Raw genomic sequence first — 17,494 nt, forward strand, 5'->3', positions numbered from 1 at the left:
CAAAGATTTTTTTTTACATGTCCATAAAGATTTTCTGTCTCCCACGAAATATCCGTCCCTGCTTTTCTTTGGTAAACTTTACAAGTTTCTCTCCTGCGTAAGGTTAGTTTGGTTCAGTGCAGTCTGTGTTGACTCACCCTTCAAAATAAAGCTACCAGAAATATCTCTTTCTTTCTTTTCTGTTTGGGAGGGTGGGGAAGGTGCTACATTAACCATCAAGCAGGGAAAATAATGGTGGCGGACCTGAGTCACAAATTTGACACTGATAAAGACTTGACTTTAACTTGAGACTTGATCTAGACTTGAGACCAATAACTAAGGAGGAGTTAACTTTTTTTTAAATTAAATATTTGCATTTTTCTAGATATATTTTTCAAGACGTTATATTTTGATTTTGAAAATTTCTAGTGTGATGTCTGCAAACCAGTGTTCATGGGGCGGGGCCAAAAATACTAAACTTTGAATTGCATGAGGAATTCTAAATCTCTTTTTTGTCCTTTTTTCCTCTCCTCAGTCATTCAGTTGATTTTTGTCAGTAACAGAAGTTTAAACCCCTCCTTTCTTATGTATTTATTTCCTCTCTCTCTCCTGACTTCCAGCTCCTCTGTAAAACTCCAGAGGTGAAGTACCTTTTGATATGCAGAGTTACACACATTATACATTTAATTTAATTTAATTTGACTAACGTGGACCCTGCTTGTGTCTTTCTCAACACCTTCAGGCCCGGCAGCTCCTCTAACCTGTGCTTTTGTTTTGAAGGCTGTGTAATTTATGCCTTAGAATGAAAATCATAAAAAGTTAGGAGAACAAAAATGGATATGACTTTTTTTTTTGTGTGTGTGTGTGTGATTTTGAGAAATTACAAACTAGAAACAGGAAACATATAAATATATATATGAAAATAAAAAGTACCTTCCATGAGGTATGACATTTTAAAAAAATATCACAAGACACAATTTGGCGACTCCAGAGCTTTTAGAAAATTTGTCACAAATTCATGACTAACATTAGAGATTCTTTTTTTAATGGACTCTTCTCTCATCAAACACCCTAAAATGGCCCCATTTGGAGGCACCAAGCTCCCTGTCTTCCGTAAATAACAGGTAACCTACCAAAACCTCGTGCATGTCATTACTGAAAAACAGATGCACTTAAGTTGATGGAATACTGACATTTTACTTTTTCTTTGCAGATTTCATGAAGACTGATGCAGAAAGCCTCGGCGCCCAGTTCTGCTGATGTGTTTCTGTTCCACATGCTCTGCTGTCCTTCATGGGATGAATGGAAACTAACATTAGACAGCTGGTCGTCAAGCCATAAACAAGCGTGATAGTTCAAAATAACACACATTTGGTTTTCACCCAACAGTGCTGATATCCAACGTCAAAGAATATTAAAATGAAGGAGGACATGTAATGTTTGCTTTTAGTTGGATCTGAGCTGGTGACATCAGGGCACGGGGACGGCGCCAAATCTCTCTGAATCCACCCCGAGCTTTGAGCAATCATGACCTGGCATAAGGTCCATGTACGTAATCAATTATTCATTTGGAAGGTGGGGGAAAGTCAGCCCATCTGCTGAGGGGAGCAGTCCTGGCTGAGTTATTGAGCTGTGGGCCGCGCTGCTGTTTAATAATGGTCCAGCTATGTATCGCTCTGCAGTACGGACCAGTCGCAGTCAATCCATTTCAAGTTACTGCGTTTCAAATGGAAACCAATACGACAGTTCAGAAACACCCGCAGAGTCTCTGCTTTCATTCAGTACTGATTGAAGGTTTTTATAATGTGATGCAATTCTGAAGGAGCAGGGTTTTTATTTATTCTTACTTTATTTGGCAAGAGCCACCAAACTGTGGTAAGTTTGTAGTAGTTCAGGTCTCTCTCCTTGGAGGAGGAGGATGCTTTGTTCTTGTTGATGAAACAACTGAGGAGGTGATGACGTTAATTTCTTAAAAAGAAAGAAAAAGTGTAGCGTTACTTATCACTTGCACCCTCCTCTACCCTCAGTCCACTCCCACAGACATTGCTCACATCGACTTTCCTGAGCAAACGAGACTCTAATCTTCAACCTGGAGATATTAGACTGTGAATCCAGGGGAGATATTCACTGAAAGCCTGTTTAAGTCTGTGATGAGTCTGTTTGTGTTGAGTTTTAATCACACATCAGATAAGAAAATGATAATTCCACATGTTGATAAAACTGGGTCTACTCCTCGTACAGATTGCTCAAATTCAAAGGCATAAATATCATGTTTAAATTCAGCCCCTGAGACGCTGAATCTAGTGAGGGTCCACTTCTTTAATGCATTTCAACTTTGATGTTAGTGGTGCCACAGAGTGTGTATTATAAAGAGGAAAACTGGCGGCTCAGCTTTTTCTCCACCAGAGGTAAAAATGGTTCTGTGCTGCCATCCTGTGGTAGATTAACAACAACACACGGTAAAAACACGGTAAAATCAGCTGAGTGTGTGTCTCGCTGTTATGACTGGGAAATTTAAACATAACAGAACCATGGTTAATGTTATTACTAACACCTTTGCTTTTCCTACTATATCAAGTCATGTTGTATAAAAGGATTTAGTGTCTCTTTGCAGGTGTGCAGTGTTAGTTGTTGAAAAATGTAAACTCACATTTAAAGGACTTTCTTTGCATCTAACATCGACTTGAAATATGTCCCACAATTGAATATATGGAAGTGTTTTTTGTGATTACAGCTGATGGTATAAATTCTGCAGCACACAAAGGAAACTCACACAGCTCCAACCATCCCGGCTCAGCTGAGTGAGAAATCCTTTGTGGCCTCTTGCTATTGTCAAATCTCAGTGAAGAGTCAAAGGTTTCAGATCAGGCTGTTGGTAATTATTGAAATCGTTTTTAACCACAAAATCTAACACTGTAACTGGGCCCTGTCAGCACATCATTCACTGTCAGTGGATCATTTGATGAATCACTTGGTTACTGGTTGGTTTTTCAGCTGAAAAGCTTCAAAAAGTAGATTAAATAAATAAATACCACTTTGCTACATGTTCATTATCTGGTAAATTGTAACACTAGTAAATAAAAATCAGATTTAGGTCATTACTGTAAAAACATTTCTTCTTTTTTTTTTAACAGGCTGCTGATACAGAAGAGCTTTACTTATAACAGACTGGGTGGATTTAAACAGGATTTTTTTTTGAGTGATCCAGGTTATTGTTTCATAGCTGGTTTAACAGGACAAAATAACATCTGGTCCTCAGCAGAGTAGAAAGGCAGATTATCTCGTCTTGCATAAATCAAACTGTGATCAGGTTTAACCTCCTTTACGAATAATTCCAACAGTAGCCAGAGAATAAAAATTAATGAAAAACAACTGACTCCTACTGTAGCAAAGCTTTACTGACTCATCAAGGTATTCCAGGAAAAAAAAAGTTTATATAAAAAATCATTTGAGATGTCACAGCCTGTGTTTCCCCCAGTTTGATCAGTGACACGATTCCTTCTTGTTATGTCAATGGAAACACCTCGATGCTGGAATTCTCCTTAGTGTGAAGTAACAATACTGCCGACATCATCTTCAAAAAAATATATATAAATCTACTTCATATCTACAGCCAGCTGACGCCTTATACTGACAATACATTGGAGCTGTGCGCTACAACACTTTTGGACATGTAATATTTGAACAATTACAGTGAGTAGTAGCATAAATAACTGTCACTGCTAATAAGACAATGTAAAACAGTCAGCTTCCCTTGTTCATCAACATCATACTAAGAAAAGCTACACAGACATAACTTGAATCAGGGTCCAGACTCAGTGGTTCTTATGTTCGGGGCAAAAAAAAAAAAAAAAAAGCTTGAATCTACAACTCAACAATTTAAGAGTCAATGTGATAAACTTCATTAATAACTCAGAACATGTAGAATTAGGCCTCAAATTCACATGTAGAAAAATTTTCTCCGGTTATAAAGAGTATTAGCAAATGTGGATTCAAGATGATAAGTTGCACAAGTGACATATTCATACTCCAGCATTCTTAGAATAGATGTTTTGAATACATTCATGTACATAAGGCAGGGTAATAGCTACAGCATGTTAATACTGGGAATCATCGTCTATAATGGGGTCAAATTACTGACCATAATGAATTTAATTATACTGTTAGATATTCCACAGACTGTCCATCATGTTATCCGACGGTCACAATTAACTCTAAGATTTTTTGACAGCAGTTGGCCAGTGTTCACATGCTGCATTCACCGATTTACAAATTTAAATGAATGTGGGTAATAAAAAAACAAAAAACAATAATAATAATCAGTGTATGAAAGCAGTGATTTCCAGTGAAAACTAATTATAGGATCACATTTAAGACAAAATGTTGTAACTTCATTAGTCATGTTCAGTCCCTCTTGATGCTGGTACCAAAATGTGCAGATTTAAAACCTACTGCAAATAAAAGCATCAAAATCAAATGTAAGAGCAAGATAATAAAAACAAAAGTTGAAAAGTTGTCGTCCCGATCATCCTTCATTGCAAAGAATTCATTCAAGGTCCAGTGTTGCGAAGATAATCCAGAGTAGTGTTCATATCCAGTGGCTGCAACAGATTGACTGGGTTTAAAACAGGCTTGCAGTGCGCTACAAGGACAGTGCGGTGTCACATCCATGTTTCATCAAGTTAAGAGTCCAGGTGCTGCTTATATCTTAGAATCAACATTTTAAATGAAGTGTCTTTTATCTGTCCTCCTTTTTTTTTTAATAGACTTGTCTTTTCAGTCCTGTTCCAGTGTAGTTCAGCAGAAGAGCTCAGAGCAGCAGGGATCCAGTGGTATTCGTTGCCAGTGATAAAAAACAAAAGGGGAGGGGGGAGCAGCACTAAAAAAAGAAAACCTTCCGTTTATGTCATAGCTAATGGTTGATGCTTTTATGCAGCTTACCACACAGTGTGATGAGGTGTTTGATTTCCGTGTACGAGCCTCAGCCCGACCTCTGCAGACACCACTGTCATTAACTTGTTGTCTGCAGGAAGATGGTGCTGGTGGTTAGAGGCTGAGGTTCGGTTGATGGATGGATTAAATAAAAGGCAGGTCACTAACGGTGAAACTCAAACTTATGTTCTTAAGATGTTAATACTGCAGCTACATGTTTGTTTTAATGGTTTTACAGAAACTAAGCTCGAAGTGATGTCGTCATGAAAAACAGTGCTCGTATTCCTACTGTTGATCTGTGCTCTTAGTTAGTTCATGTGGTTACATCTGTTTGTCAGTGTGGGTACAGTTCAAACTGTGGTGCTTGTCAGCTGCCTCCTCCTTTCTGTGCTCCTCTGAGCCCACCGTGTTCGGCGCCCCCCGGCCCAGCTTGGTCATGTGAGGAAGGGTGAGAGGGTGAGGGGATGAGGTGGGAAGGCGTTCTGGGAGATGATGGGGGCGGCTCCTCATTTCTTCATCAGAGCTCAGTGGTCAGGAGACCTCTGGGTTTGGTTCCATCGTCTGAGGCTGATGGCTGACCCACAGTGCTGAGGGACACGGGGGGGCAGGATGGTAAAATTATAGATCAGAGATAGAGACGACGAAACATTGAATATGCACTTTCATGTTCATTACATAGTTGTGAGTATATGGGTCCTGAAAAACACTTTGATGTATTCATAAAACACAACTATGAGAAAGAACAGATTAAATAATCTCTCAGATAAAACATCCGTCATGGTACCTGTAACAGCTGACGTCATTCTGAACTTGTTCTCTGTCATAACTGTGTGCACCGAGTCACAGAGCAATAGTGAGTGTGACATTATTTTGCTTCTTTTCCAACCAGTTTATAACAGTAAATCCCTGCATTACAACACATTTCATCAAGAACTCTGCAGCATCTGCTTCACAGACAGAAACAATCTTGAAGCTTCGAAATCAACTCATGATTTCTCTAAGAGATTTCAGTCAAGTGCAACACATCCTTTTTTATTTCACTTGCTGCCCATCTGAAGAGCTTTCACGTTGGGATTCTAGCTGAAGGAAGCATTTTCTTGCTTGATCAGCAGGGGTCAGCAAACTACAACGCTGGCTTTAAATTCCCAAGAATTTTACCTGGCACGAGTGAGGTGGGGGAGGGCTGGGGTGAGAGCAGCTCCCCCGTCTGCAGGGAGAAGAGGGGCGACCTTAGCGGGGGGGTCGAGGTCGAGCAGGCCGTTAGTAAAGACGCCAGGAGGCTGCATTACAGGGGGATGTGGGAGAAGGAGGGAAGGTCAGTTTCTACAGAGCACCTACATCAGCCAAAATTCACAGCAACTATACAAGTGCTTATGGAAAAAAAAAATCACCAGTTTAAGGACAATGGACACAAATGAAATAATCACAACTGCTTGAAAGATTTTCTCAAAGAACCTGTGGATAGAAAGGACCAGGCGGACATAAAGCCAGACAGACGACAGTCGAGCAGGAGAAAAGTTAGACGGGTGAAAAGAGAGAGAGCACTCACTGCAGCTGTTGGGATGATCCAGCGAGGTGTGATGAGAGGTTTGGGCTGCTGCACCGGTGGTAGCTGGAAGACAATTAGACAAATTTATACAGGTGCATTCAACCGTTAATCGATCCAAGATCACTGACAGGTCTATTCCATGGATCACAGAGAGAGATTTTTGACTGCAAGTCTAGTTTCCTTCCAAATAAAATACATTAAAGCCACAAATGAAGTTTCATTTTTGGTTCAGTTTCTCTCTCCAACACACACTCGCTCTCTTTCTTCCTCTGTTTATGTCAGTGTGAGTCTATATAATCATAAATGCTGTAAATGTTAATCATGACTTACATTACATTAAATTCCTCCCTAACAGAAATGCCTGTTCACTAGAGTCTGGCAGCGTTGGGAGCAAACGTGGTCCGGGCTGCAGACATGGGTCTAATGTGTCTGAATGAGGGTGAATAAGTGACGTATTGTTGCAGTCCACTCATGAGGTTAGACAGAGTTGAAGGTCAGTGGTTTACTCTCTGCAATGGACAATATGTCCCCCCTGCTCTTGAGAAAGTCTGAAGCTTTTCCTGTTGCACAGCTGCTCACAAAATCTCAGAAAATGATGAAATGACAAATGGAGGTGAAAACTGCTGCACATGCAGTGGTCTTAGATTTACCACAGGAGTTGGATCAGTGAAGTCGATCAGGTTGTCGGACAGCGGGGCCGTGTTTTGCAGGTCAACTTCCTCTGCTTTAACCTGCAGAATGACACAAATACTCTTAATCCTGACATAAAAAGAGCAACAAAACCCATATAAATCAGTTCACATAAGTCAAATAGGAGCTTGTGTACATAGCCTCAGGCTGAAGAGCTTTGAGACACTGCACAGTTTGTAGGTTTCCTCCATGAGTCACATCAGGTGGGTACAATAGGACGGACAGGTAAAATGTACCTGTACCATCATACTGTGTAATACAGTTAATGCTATGACTGTCTGTACTTGTATAATAGAATTGTTCCAATAGAACAATATTTATCCTCCAGCCTCCAAATAACAGTGAACAACTTTATACATGTGTAAAAGGATTCATGGTGACAAATGTACATGCACAACAATAACTAATTACCTTTGGTGCCGAGACTTCGCTGGCAGACTCAGAGGGCATCTTGGGAACAGAGGGATTTAAATCCTCAGCTAACCTCTCGACACTGATGGATGGAAGAAGAAAAAAATAGCAAAAGACAGAGAATTTCAGCTTTCTGTTCTGCTTAATAGACAATTCCTCATAGAAACATTGATGTAAATGTATTTCATGTTCCTCGTCCTTGGTATAATAACTGTATTTAAACGATAGCTGTGGCTCGGGGGAGAGCGGGTGGCCCACTAATCGGAAGGTTGGTGGTTTGATTTCCAGCTCCTCTGGTCTGTATTTTGAAATGAAATCTACTGAACCCCAAATTGCTCCTGATCTACGATGGATGTGTGAATGTGTGTGTAAAGCCACATGTGCAGGAAAAATCTCTGTATGAATGTGAGTGTGAACAGGTGAATGTGGCTTATGCTTAATAAAATTAGAATTAGAACCAGAAATCTTGGGTATTTTTGCTTGATAAATGCCTTCAAAGATCAAAGTTCTAATCAAAACGACCGGTGATTAATCAGTTTTTAGTTTCAGAAAAACACGAGTCCACACTGTAGAAGAAAAGCAGCCTGAACAGCAGAAGCGTTTACTGCATCAATGAGTCTGGAGCCAAACAGCTTTTGTATTTGTCTGGTCAAGCGCCTGTGTGTGTCTGTATTTTTGTGTCATCCTGCTGTAAACACTTTTCGAGCAGAGACACCAGCAGTATCCAGGCAGAACTCCAGTCATGTGACCCAACACACACACACTCACACAAACACAAACAGACTCTCACACAAACACACACACACACACACACACACACACACACACGCATTACTCGAACATGCCAACAGATGTCAGCAGAGACTACAAAGAACAAGCAACACCTTTGTCTCTGATCATTGTTGAATCTGGATTATTCATGTTTTATGTTGCGTTGGGGTGAAAGCAGGACTGTAATTATCTGTAACATTATATAGTGAGGTTGGAAAAAGCAGATGGGGACTGTTCACAGCCTTAATTATATGTATTTTCTATCTCCTTTATTTCTTTCTTCCTAAGATCTTTTTTTAGGTCTGAACAGTTAAAGTAGTTTATGTGAATGTGATCATTACACAAGGTGTGTTTAAAGTTACAGGTACAGTGAACGACATGAGTTTACTTCATCTGATCAGGACAGTAGAGTAATTCATTCATGACAAAACTTTTAATGTCTCATGATAACAGATCAAAATAAAATGTTGGAGATTTCAATAAACTCATCATTTGACTTCAAGTTAGATAAAAGAGGGAGAAAAAAAACAGATAAAATGTGTGTCTCCGTCCTCTCAGAAGGTTTCGGAAGCTGCAGCTAGTGTCAAAGATTCGCTCTGTTCTCCCTGTGTCTCTGTCTCCTTAAGTGACAAACTATAGTGTGCAGTTTGCACATACAAAGTAAAAACTGACACAAAAGCATGAAGTACACACAAGCCAACACACTGACCTGGCTCCTGCTGATGAGACCAGTGAAGCTGGCTTTAGCAGGTCCTGGGCGTCAGGGCGACTGCTGACTGAAAGAGACGAGTTACTGCCCATTCGCCCGGTTCGCACCTTTAACCTGGAAACAGACAGCTCATCTTTTAGTGTGTCAAACTGAATGCATAAGCACCAAAGTCTGGGTGCTTCAGGGTCCGAGCACCCAGATGCAGGGTCGTGCATTGGGGGCCAAATTTATATTGATTTGATAAGAAAACTCCAGCTTGGTGCAAGGTTGGAGCAGCCGTAGAGACTAAGCTGGGGCCTCTGCCCCTAACTGTAACCACCAATCACAGAGCCCCCCCCCATCTTTTCTGAATCTGTACAGCATCAGGTCACGTAGGCTGTGGTTTTTGCAGAAGGTTTATATTGAGTGTGTGGGTGGGACATTCAGCTGTTCAGAGCATCCACTGGCAGCACATATGACTGAATGTCCACAAAGCTGCAGGACATATTCAGAGGAAAAACATGACTCACAGGACAGGATCAAATTGTTCTGATTACACTGAGTAAATCTCTGTACTATATTACCTTACTACTACATTATTTTATCTTGCTTTAAGCTGTTTCACAGCTCTGTGAAGAATATATTTTCATCCAGGTTTTATTGTAAATTAATTCATCTTTAAACACAATAATAAATCCCTTTGTCTTTTTAAACCATATCTCGAGGCCCTGCTAACATAAGACTTTAACCAAAACTGTGACCAACAGCTTTTGTCAAATCTAATGTGGCTTATCCTCCAGTTTGAGTCATTTACTGCCTCTGACACAAGAAGGGCACCTGCCTGTCGTCTGTATGGCCTTGTTTATAGGGATGAGCTGCAGGTGATGTAATGTTGTGAGCTATGCTAATAATCCTCATGAATATTCAAGAGCTTAATCAGCTCCACCAGCAAGGCTTGTGATTTGTGATTGGTCGAGACAATGCAATGACAGTTGGTATGACTCAGGAAGATGAAGGAAGGGGGGGGGCAGTTTCAAGACAATGAGGCACAAGCGACAATGGTTTCTCTCCTGTCGATGTTCGCTCCTCACTGACTAAAAGTGGAGATTTTTTAAAAAGACTCAGTATCATGCAACATAAATCAATATATTTGGCATAGTTAAATAACATTTGAGAGCCTTAGCAGAAACACTTCCTTTCATTTCTCAGTTCACTCACTTAAATTCAGTTAAAGAAATATGACTTTTTTCATTCATTCATTTGAAATCATTTTGTAACTATAGTGATTTTGTGAATCGTGAGGTCATACCTGGCAGAGGCTTCCTGCAAGTTACAGTTTTTATCTCCAACCATTACGACATGTTCCTCCAAAGAGCCCTACACAGAGGTAACAGAGAGATAAATGGATGATCAGACAGACAGAGGGGAGTGTTGGGAGAGAGGGACTGATATAGACACACACCTCCAGTCCACTCAATGGCAGAAACCATCACAAGGTCACAACTATGACACGTTGCACATTTCTGATGTACTGGAGGTGTGATATACTGAAGCTGTGAAGATTTGATTCTGCTGTGACACACTGATGGGGCAAGATGAAACACATGCTGCATTAAAGGGGTGAGGAGGTGTAAAAGCCCTGGAGAACATCTTGTTGAGCTCCATACTCTGTTTGCTCTTGTCATTATTTCAGATTGTTAAACCAATCAGAGGAGGGACAAATGCCTGACCAAAGAGTGCGCTGGTTGAAATTATTTGCATGGGGCTAAGACGTGTTAGTTAAACGTTATGTGCTGCGTTATGTGGAATAATAAGTCTCAGGATCTGACAAAGGATTAATCAAAGACAAGCTCTTTAAAAAAACATGGAGCAGTTACAACCAGTTTATGGATCAATTTGTGAGGGAATTTCTCCTTTGTTATTATGTACTTATGTAGTTTCTCCACAGGTCACACACACACACACAGGTCCCTTACTCTTTAAGCAGCGATTCATTATTTATTTCTATCATAGAAATAAATAATAGTGTTTCATAGTTACACACAACGTGACTCAGGTAAACATGATTTCATGTTTAGGATTAGATAATATAATAGTCCAAACACATGTCTGAATGTGGTGTGGTTGTATGATTATTTGGACATGTGGTAAGTATGACATGGTATAAGGTTAAACATGGTTAACCAGGAGGGTTAACGTGGTTAACCAGGAGGGAATCCTTCAGAACTCCCTGACATTATACTTGTTAACTTGTGCTGCTCATCTCTGTTCTCCTTCATCGATCAAGCTTCAGTAAATGCTTCTGCCTAAGACATTTGGATCTCCTCCTGATCCTTCTTCCATCAGCTCACAACATTCCCTTCACAAACTTGCTTTAATTAGTTTCAGTGAATGTAGAAGAGCTAATGTAGCTGAAAACAGAAAGGCTGCAGTCATTTCCCAAAGCCTCTTGATGCTCAGTAACTTGATATACTCATTTAGTCCAGCTTAGAAGGGTAAAATAAATTGCACTGAAGCAGTCCAAAGTAAAATGCTGTGATAATTACTGTATAAGGACTAAAGCACTGTAACTGTATTATCTAAGGTGTGCTTCCTCCTATTTCTCACCTTATAGGCAGCAGCCTCAGCTTGTGCCTTTAGGATGTTACTCTTCAGATCCTCTGGGGTGCGCAGTGGAGTGACAACTGGACTACTGCCTGTGCTGCTCAGACCACACTTCTCCGTGAGCTTCACCACGTCCTCCTGTTGGGGCAGAGTCGGATGAGGCAAGCAAATCCCGTGGAGAAAAAAAACATGTTGTTTTAATGCTGAATTCTAGTTAATATGCTTTTGAACAAGCCTGACCTCCTGCTATAACACGCCAGCTGTCTTTACTGTGCAGGTTTGGCTCAGAGCTTTACTCATATATTACTGGACTGAATCTAGAGGGCAACAAGTGTTTTTATCAGTGTTGGTTTTAGTGGAAATGCTGTATAAAAAAACGCCCACCTGATTATTCATGGCCATATTGACATTGACGTTATTTCTCAGAGTAGCTAGAAGTGGACTGCTCTCCAACTCCAGCTGCTTCAGACGAGCTGCTGCTTCTGGAGACACACACAGATACATTTAACTGCGCACACACACCGACTTTATTATAATCTTTCCGTGTATGTATAATAAAACTTACATTACTGTTGTAAAGAAAATACAAATGATATTTTCTGCTGTTTGTCCCCCTTTCAGGTTCAGTTCTGTTTTGTTCACTTATTAACAACATGAACCACATCAGCTCTGGGTTTGTTAATGACTGACTTAATGTAAGTCTGAGTGGTGGTTGGTGATGCCAGTGTCTCACAGTCTGACACACTGTCACTATATTATACATTTACAGGATTAGAGGAAGACTGGCCTCCAAAACTAGATTTTAAATGTTTTCTTGGCATCATTTTCATTGTTGAACTGATTCCACTTTGTGGCAGGTTTTTAAAAGCCTCACCACTGAGGCTGAGCAAATCCTCTGCTGTGATGCTGGCAGTGGCATGGGCACTGCTTGGTCCCGCCTCCTCTGCAGCCGTCACTGTGGGAACAACAGGAGCCCTGACAACATCATCAATGCAGGCCTCCATCAGGTCAGCAACCATGGGCACACTAGAGACAATACAAGGGAGAAGAGGAAGATACACAAGAAGTGGTGGGTCAAGATGGGGGTTTAACCACAACTGCATTTAAACACAAACAGATACAATGGAGGAGATAATGCAAGTGTTTAACCAAAACTGGAACAGAGGAATTCAGGATTATACAACTGTACAACTTACCTGGAGCACCCATAAGATATGAATGAACTCTGCAAAGATGGCAAAACTGGCCCATGATGATCAGATGACATTTTAGAATAATACCGATTTCCCATAAACAAACAACAACATTAGAATAAAACAAATACAGCCAAAAAATAAAACAGAAACAGAAAGCAGGAAAAAGGTTTTTGAAAAAAAAAATAAAAATTGTTGTTTATGTGAAGTAATAACTTTATCTGAAATAATAACTCATGGATAATGATACTCATGTAAGCTCATAGGTAAAAATAAATGACACTGGCCACAAGCAAATGTCTGCTCAGGAGGTAAGGAACAGTTTTACAGGAGCATGATTCAGCCCAGGATAATAAGTAATAACTTTTGAGAGAAATAATGTGGTGTAATTTTCTCAGAACTTGAACATCCTGAAGCAAAACATTTGATTTGTGGATTTTGGTAGAAGCTCTTCCAGCAGCCCAGTAATTACCTCATATTTCTGTAGCCTGAAGACACAGCGAAACACGAGTATCATATATTACTATGTACTGCCTGGAGAGAACAGGAGCTGAAGCACCACCCAGACAAATATATGAAGACAAGTACAATGTTTTGCCAGAGGACTCACAGACCAAATGTATATAATCACTCCCACATGTTAAGTAATCCACAAAACACAACAGGCAGTGAGGATCCATCGAACCCTCATCTTAGCAACAGACACAAACATAAGAAGAGAAGGGGGAAATACATGATGTCTGTTCATCTACTCGCTAGTTTACTACCTGCCTCCTCCTCTTCAATTAGTGAAGAGAACTGCTTTCATAGTTTTTTCTCAGGTCTAAATGTATTTACATATCAGTCTAAAACAGAAAAACTAAGGTAAAGTACAAAAAAAAAAAAAAAGAAGGCACGTACAGTTGACAGTTTCATTGAGAAAGCATGAAATATTTTGTCAAGTTCAAGTCTAACATCAACCTGCTGCATAGATTTCCTTTGTTACTGTGCTTACACTGTACTGTACTGTGTGTATACAACAGCTAAAGTACGACCTGAATGAAAAAATTTACGTACTGAACAGGAGACCAAAATCCCTGTGCTCCTTCTTTAACAGTAAGGTGGTAAAAGGGATCAACCACACATTAAAGATGCTGTTTAAAGCTCTGTATTCTTCTGCGTCGAGTAATCACGTCTTTATTCTCTGAAATGATTTAAAACAGTGTTCAGAAAGATATACATCCTTTGGTCAGTTGTGTTGTAAACATTTTACTAAGCAAAAATATTATGAAATCATAAATTGGGTGGAATGTGCAGGAAACAGTTGTACAGTGCAGTAGCTGAGGTGTAGTTAGGCACTCAGAGGATATTAACTTCTACACACTCCTTACATTCATCAACCAAACCCACCATTGGGTCATTTCATAACAAAAACCTTCTCAGCTGTTACAGTGCACCAGAAGAGATAAAAGATTTCCATTCAAGTTTGATTCAGTTTTGAATATCTAAATGAAATTATTCTTGTTTGATTTCATCCCAGGAGTTGGATGAGAAGGTCAGTATTGATATCATCTCTGAAAGGTTCAGCACAGGAAGCAGAGACAAGCAGCTGACTTCCAACAACAGATTAAAATAAATCTTATTTCAGTATGTTCTCAATACACAAGAAACAATGTGTAAATATAACAGATTTGGACATTTTTTCAATGCACCTTTGACAGTGTGACACCTGCTTCATTATTCTTTTGTGCTAAGCTAGGCTAACAAAATCTCTCTACTGATGAGAAAGATAACAACCTTCTTATCCAACCTCCTTTTAACGCAGAGCAGCAGATCCATGAAATGTGCAGAACGAATTAAATATAAAAGAGACAAAATCATATTATCATATAAAAAAAAATCATTTGATTGAAGTCAAACTTAATACAGCAACATTACAAAAACATGAAGCAGAAGAGAACTCGTCTCAACCTTCCAGGGACTATGTGACCTATTGTGTCCTTGCAGAGTCAAGAGTGGAGCTGAATTCCTACCTCACACTGATACCATCTCACCTGAGCCAGCCAGTTTCACTATGAGGTTAGGAGTGAAGGTCAGAAGAAGGACAAGGAGGGAAGGAGAAAAAGAAAGTATTGAGGGTAAGAAAACAGAAAAAGGAGGAGAGAAAAGAAAGTGAAAGGAGCAGAAGGAGATTAACTTTTCAGAACTGTCTCTGGGACTAGGATGAAGGAAAAGTGTCAGGAGATGAACTGAGACACTGAGCGACAGCGAGCTTGTGTCAGTCTGTGAAGAGTGTTACTAGACTGATTAAGTGACACCGAGAGAAGTTTCTGTTGAGGAATATTTCTGTTAATAAAGAATATGTGCATTCACACCAAGTGTGTTCCTCCATGTGGTACAATCACTACCACAAATACCAGAAGTTTTTCAAGGGCGAGTCACTGCTGAGCCATTTCCATTTATTAGTGTGCTGTCCAGGTAATGTCAGTACAGACGGTGAGACTGTTGTCAGTTGGTTGGATGTGTCCAACTCCTTGTGGGGAGCTTTGATGAGACATGAGCAGGGAGGATGGAGGGAAGAGGAGACCTGAGGAGAACAGGGTGGAGGAAAAAGAGAAGGACAAGGGGAGGAGGACAAACAGAAGGGGGGGGGGGTTAAGAAATGGGGAGTGAGTGAGAATAGAGGTAAACCAAAACCGAGACTGGTGGGGCGGACAGCAAAGAGAAGGAGGAGATCATATGCAGATTAATGAGAGGGCGGGAAGGATGAGACAGAAACACAGCTTGTTTAACACAGGAATAAAAAAAATAAATAAAGGGATATAAGTGGGAGCAGAAGACAGCTGAAGAGCATCTGAGAGAGCAGGAAGCTGAAAACATTAGTACGACAGACAGAGAGATGATTTCTATAATTCAGTGCTAATGGCTTTATGTGCTCTCTGTCCCTGTATGTCTGAGAAACAGGGTTTAGACCACAGGTTCACGATGGGATGAAACTGTTGTAGATCATCACAGGGAAAAGTTGCAGCTCTGTAATCTGGCTGGTGGTGTCACATACGACAGCTTGTGAAGTCACCAGTGGCTGGTTTTAGAACAGAAGGCATGTCATCTGTTTCAGCAGCCAATCGGCTCGTAGTGAATTCAGCTGGTCGAGTCAGTTACAAATGGTCAGCTGCTCAACGTGGTAGAGTTTTAGAGGATCAACTCATTCATTTGTTTGAGGAACAGCTGTGTGTGTGTGTGTGTGTGTGTGTGTGTGTGTGTGTGTGTTTGTGTGGTTGTGACACGACACGAGCCTTAAAATGTACTCAAGCAAGATATTTGTCACGTTGCACAACGTCTGGGTGTTTGCTTCAAAATTCTTTTGTCTTTGCTATTTCATCAATACTATAACTGCAACTGTGACACCATCATTGTTCATATTTTATGATGCCAAAATGGATCCAGCTACAAAAAAGCCTGAAAAGCTGCAGTTAGAACAGAAGTTGCTATGGAAACAACAGTTGCAGCAGGTTTTTCAGAAAGTTGCTGATCAGTGTGTTGCAAGTAGGTGCAAGTTTCAACTTGTCTCTAAATCTTTAGTATAAACTTGCCCTGAAAATTTCTACAGTTAGTTTTCTCTTTTCTACAGTTAAATCCTTAAGGCTCCAATTCACTTTGGCATGTTTGTTTTAACTTACAGCCTGCCAGCCAAGAGAAATCCTGCCAGTGATAATCATAAAAATGTTTTTTTTAGTGGATATGAAACATTAATGAATAAATCATGCATGGCTGTGATAAGCTCAGCAGTGTCAGGATAGTGAATAAGCCATACAACTTGTACTACATTTCTTCTGCTACATTCTGCACCACAGCGTGCATTTAAGTGTATGGTGACAGGTGCTGTGACATGCACACTTGAGTTAAGTGAAGTGGACTGGATGTCTCTGGAGCATCCGTGACCTGGCTTTGCAGCTCTCACAGCTGGGGTTTAACGTCTTATGTCAAATGTGTGTTTATATATTCAGCACTGGACGGTTTTATTCATGTGGACAACTCTATTGGGAACACAAAAGGCAAGGGAGCATATAGTCTCCCATTTCCACTGTAAAACAGTGACTAACTTGATGGTGTTTGACTGGGCGGACAGCAGATGAACTTCCACTGACCTCATATTTTCCGTATAGACTCTTGTTAGCTATAGAAATTATATATGTTTTTAACCAGCTCCAAAGACTTATCTACTCTCAATGTTGATAATGTTCCAGTGCAGAGGAATGAGAGGTCAGGAAAAGGCAACAGACAAAGACAACACGACACAACAGCTTATAGAGGCAGGCAGAGGACAGCTGTGAGGCATTTTAACATGAACAGGAAAAAAGAAAAAAAAAGTGTAGCAGAAAACATGACATTTCCTCAAAGAGAATATTTAAACAATTCATAAACATTTACATTTATAATTGTTAAATTAGTGTTTCTTAAGTTTTCCTAATTAAGAGTCATTTGACACAGTTGCATACATCTGAATAGAAAAACTATTATCTATTAACATTACAGGTTTATCAGTAAAAAAAACTCACTGACTTAGACTATTTTTGTGAATCATTCAATCAATAATGTCAGTGAGTCTGACTTCATATATTTTATATATATATATATATATATATATATATATATATATATATATATATATATATATATATACACACATACACACAC

The 17,494-nt window shown here is 39.9% G+C and overlaps 1 protein-coding gene across 2 annotated transcripts in view; it reads right to left on the bottom strand.

Annotated features, from left to right (window-relative positions):
* Positions 1-3,356: 3,356 nt before the first annotated feature.
* The window catches only part of epb41l5 (erythrocyte membrane protein band 4.1 like 5), a 33,424-nt gene continuing 19,286 nt past the window's right edge, over positions 3,357-17,494 (bottom strand). Inside the window, exons 17-26 of one of the 2 annotated variants that reach the window (XM_071472496.1) lie at positions 12,499-12,650; positions 12,009-12,106; positions 11,628-11,762; positions 10,330-10,397; positions 9,042-9,155; positions 7,562-7,643; positions 7,111-7,191; positions 6,461-6,523; positions 6,070-6,191; positions 3,357-5,498 (exon numbers count right to left, since the gene is read on the bottom strand). In XM_071472496.1, the coding sequence (XP_071328597.1) occupies positions 5,429-5,498; positions 6,070-6,191; positions 6,461-6,523; positions 7,111-7,191; positions 7,562-7,643; positions 9,042-9,155; positions 10,330-10,397; positions 11,628-11,762; positions 12,009-12,106; positions 12,499-12,650 (985 nt within the window). In that variant the 3' untranslated portion in view covers positions 3,357-5,428. The remainder of the gene's footprint in view (positions 5,499-6,069; positions 6,192-6,460; positions 6,524-7,110; positions 7,192-7,561; positions 7,644-9,041; positions 9,156-10,329; positions 10,398-11,627; positions 11,763-12,008; positions 12,107-12,498; positions 12,651-17,494) is intronic. The other variant, XM_071472497.1, reaches the window with a different exon arrangement.

Source organism: Trachinotus anak, unplaced genomic scaffold (genome assembly GCF_046630095.1).
Source record: "Trachinotus anak isolate AG129_WGS33_773 ecotype Australia unplaced genomic scaffold, CSIRO_AGI_Tana_v1 ptg000039l, whole genome shotgun sequence".
Lineage (NCBI taxonomy): Eukaryota > Metazoa > Chordata > Actinopteri > Carangiformes > Carangidae > Trachinotus > Trachinotus anak.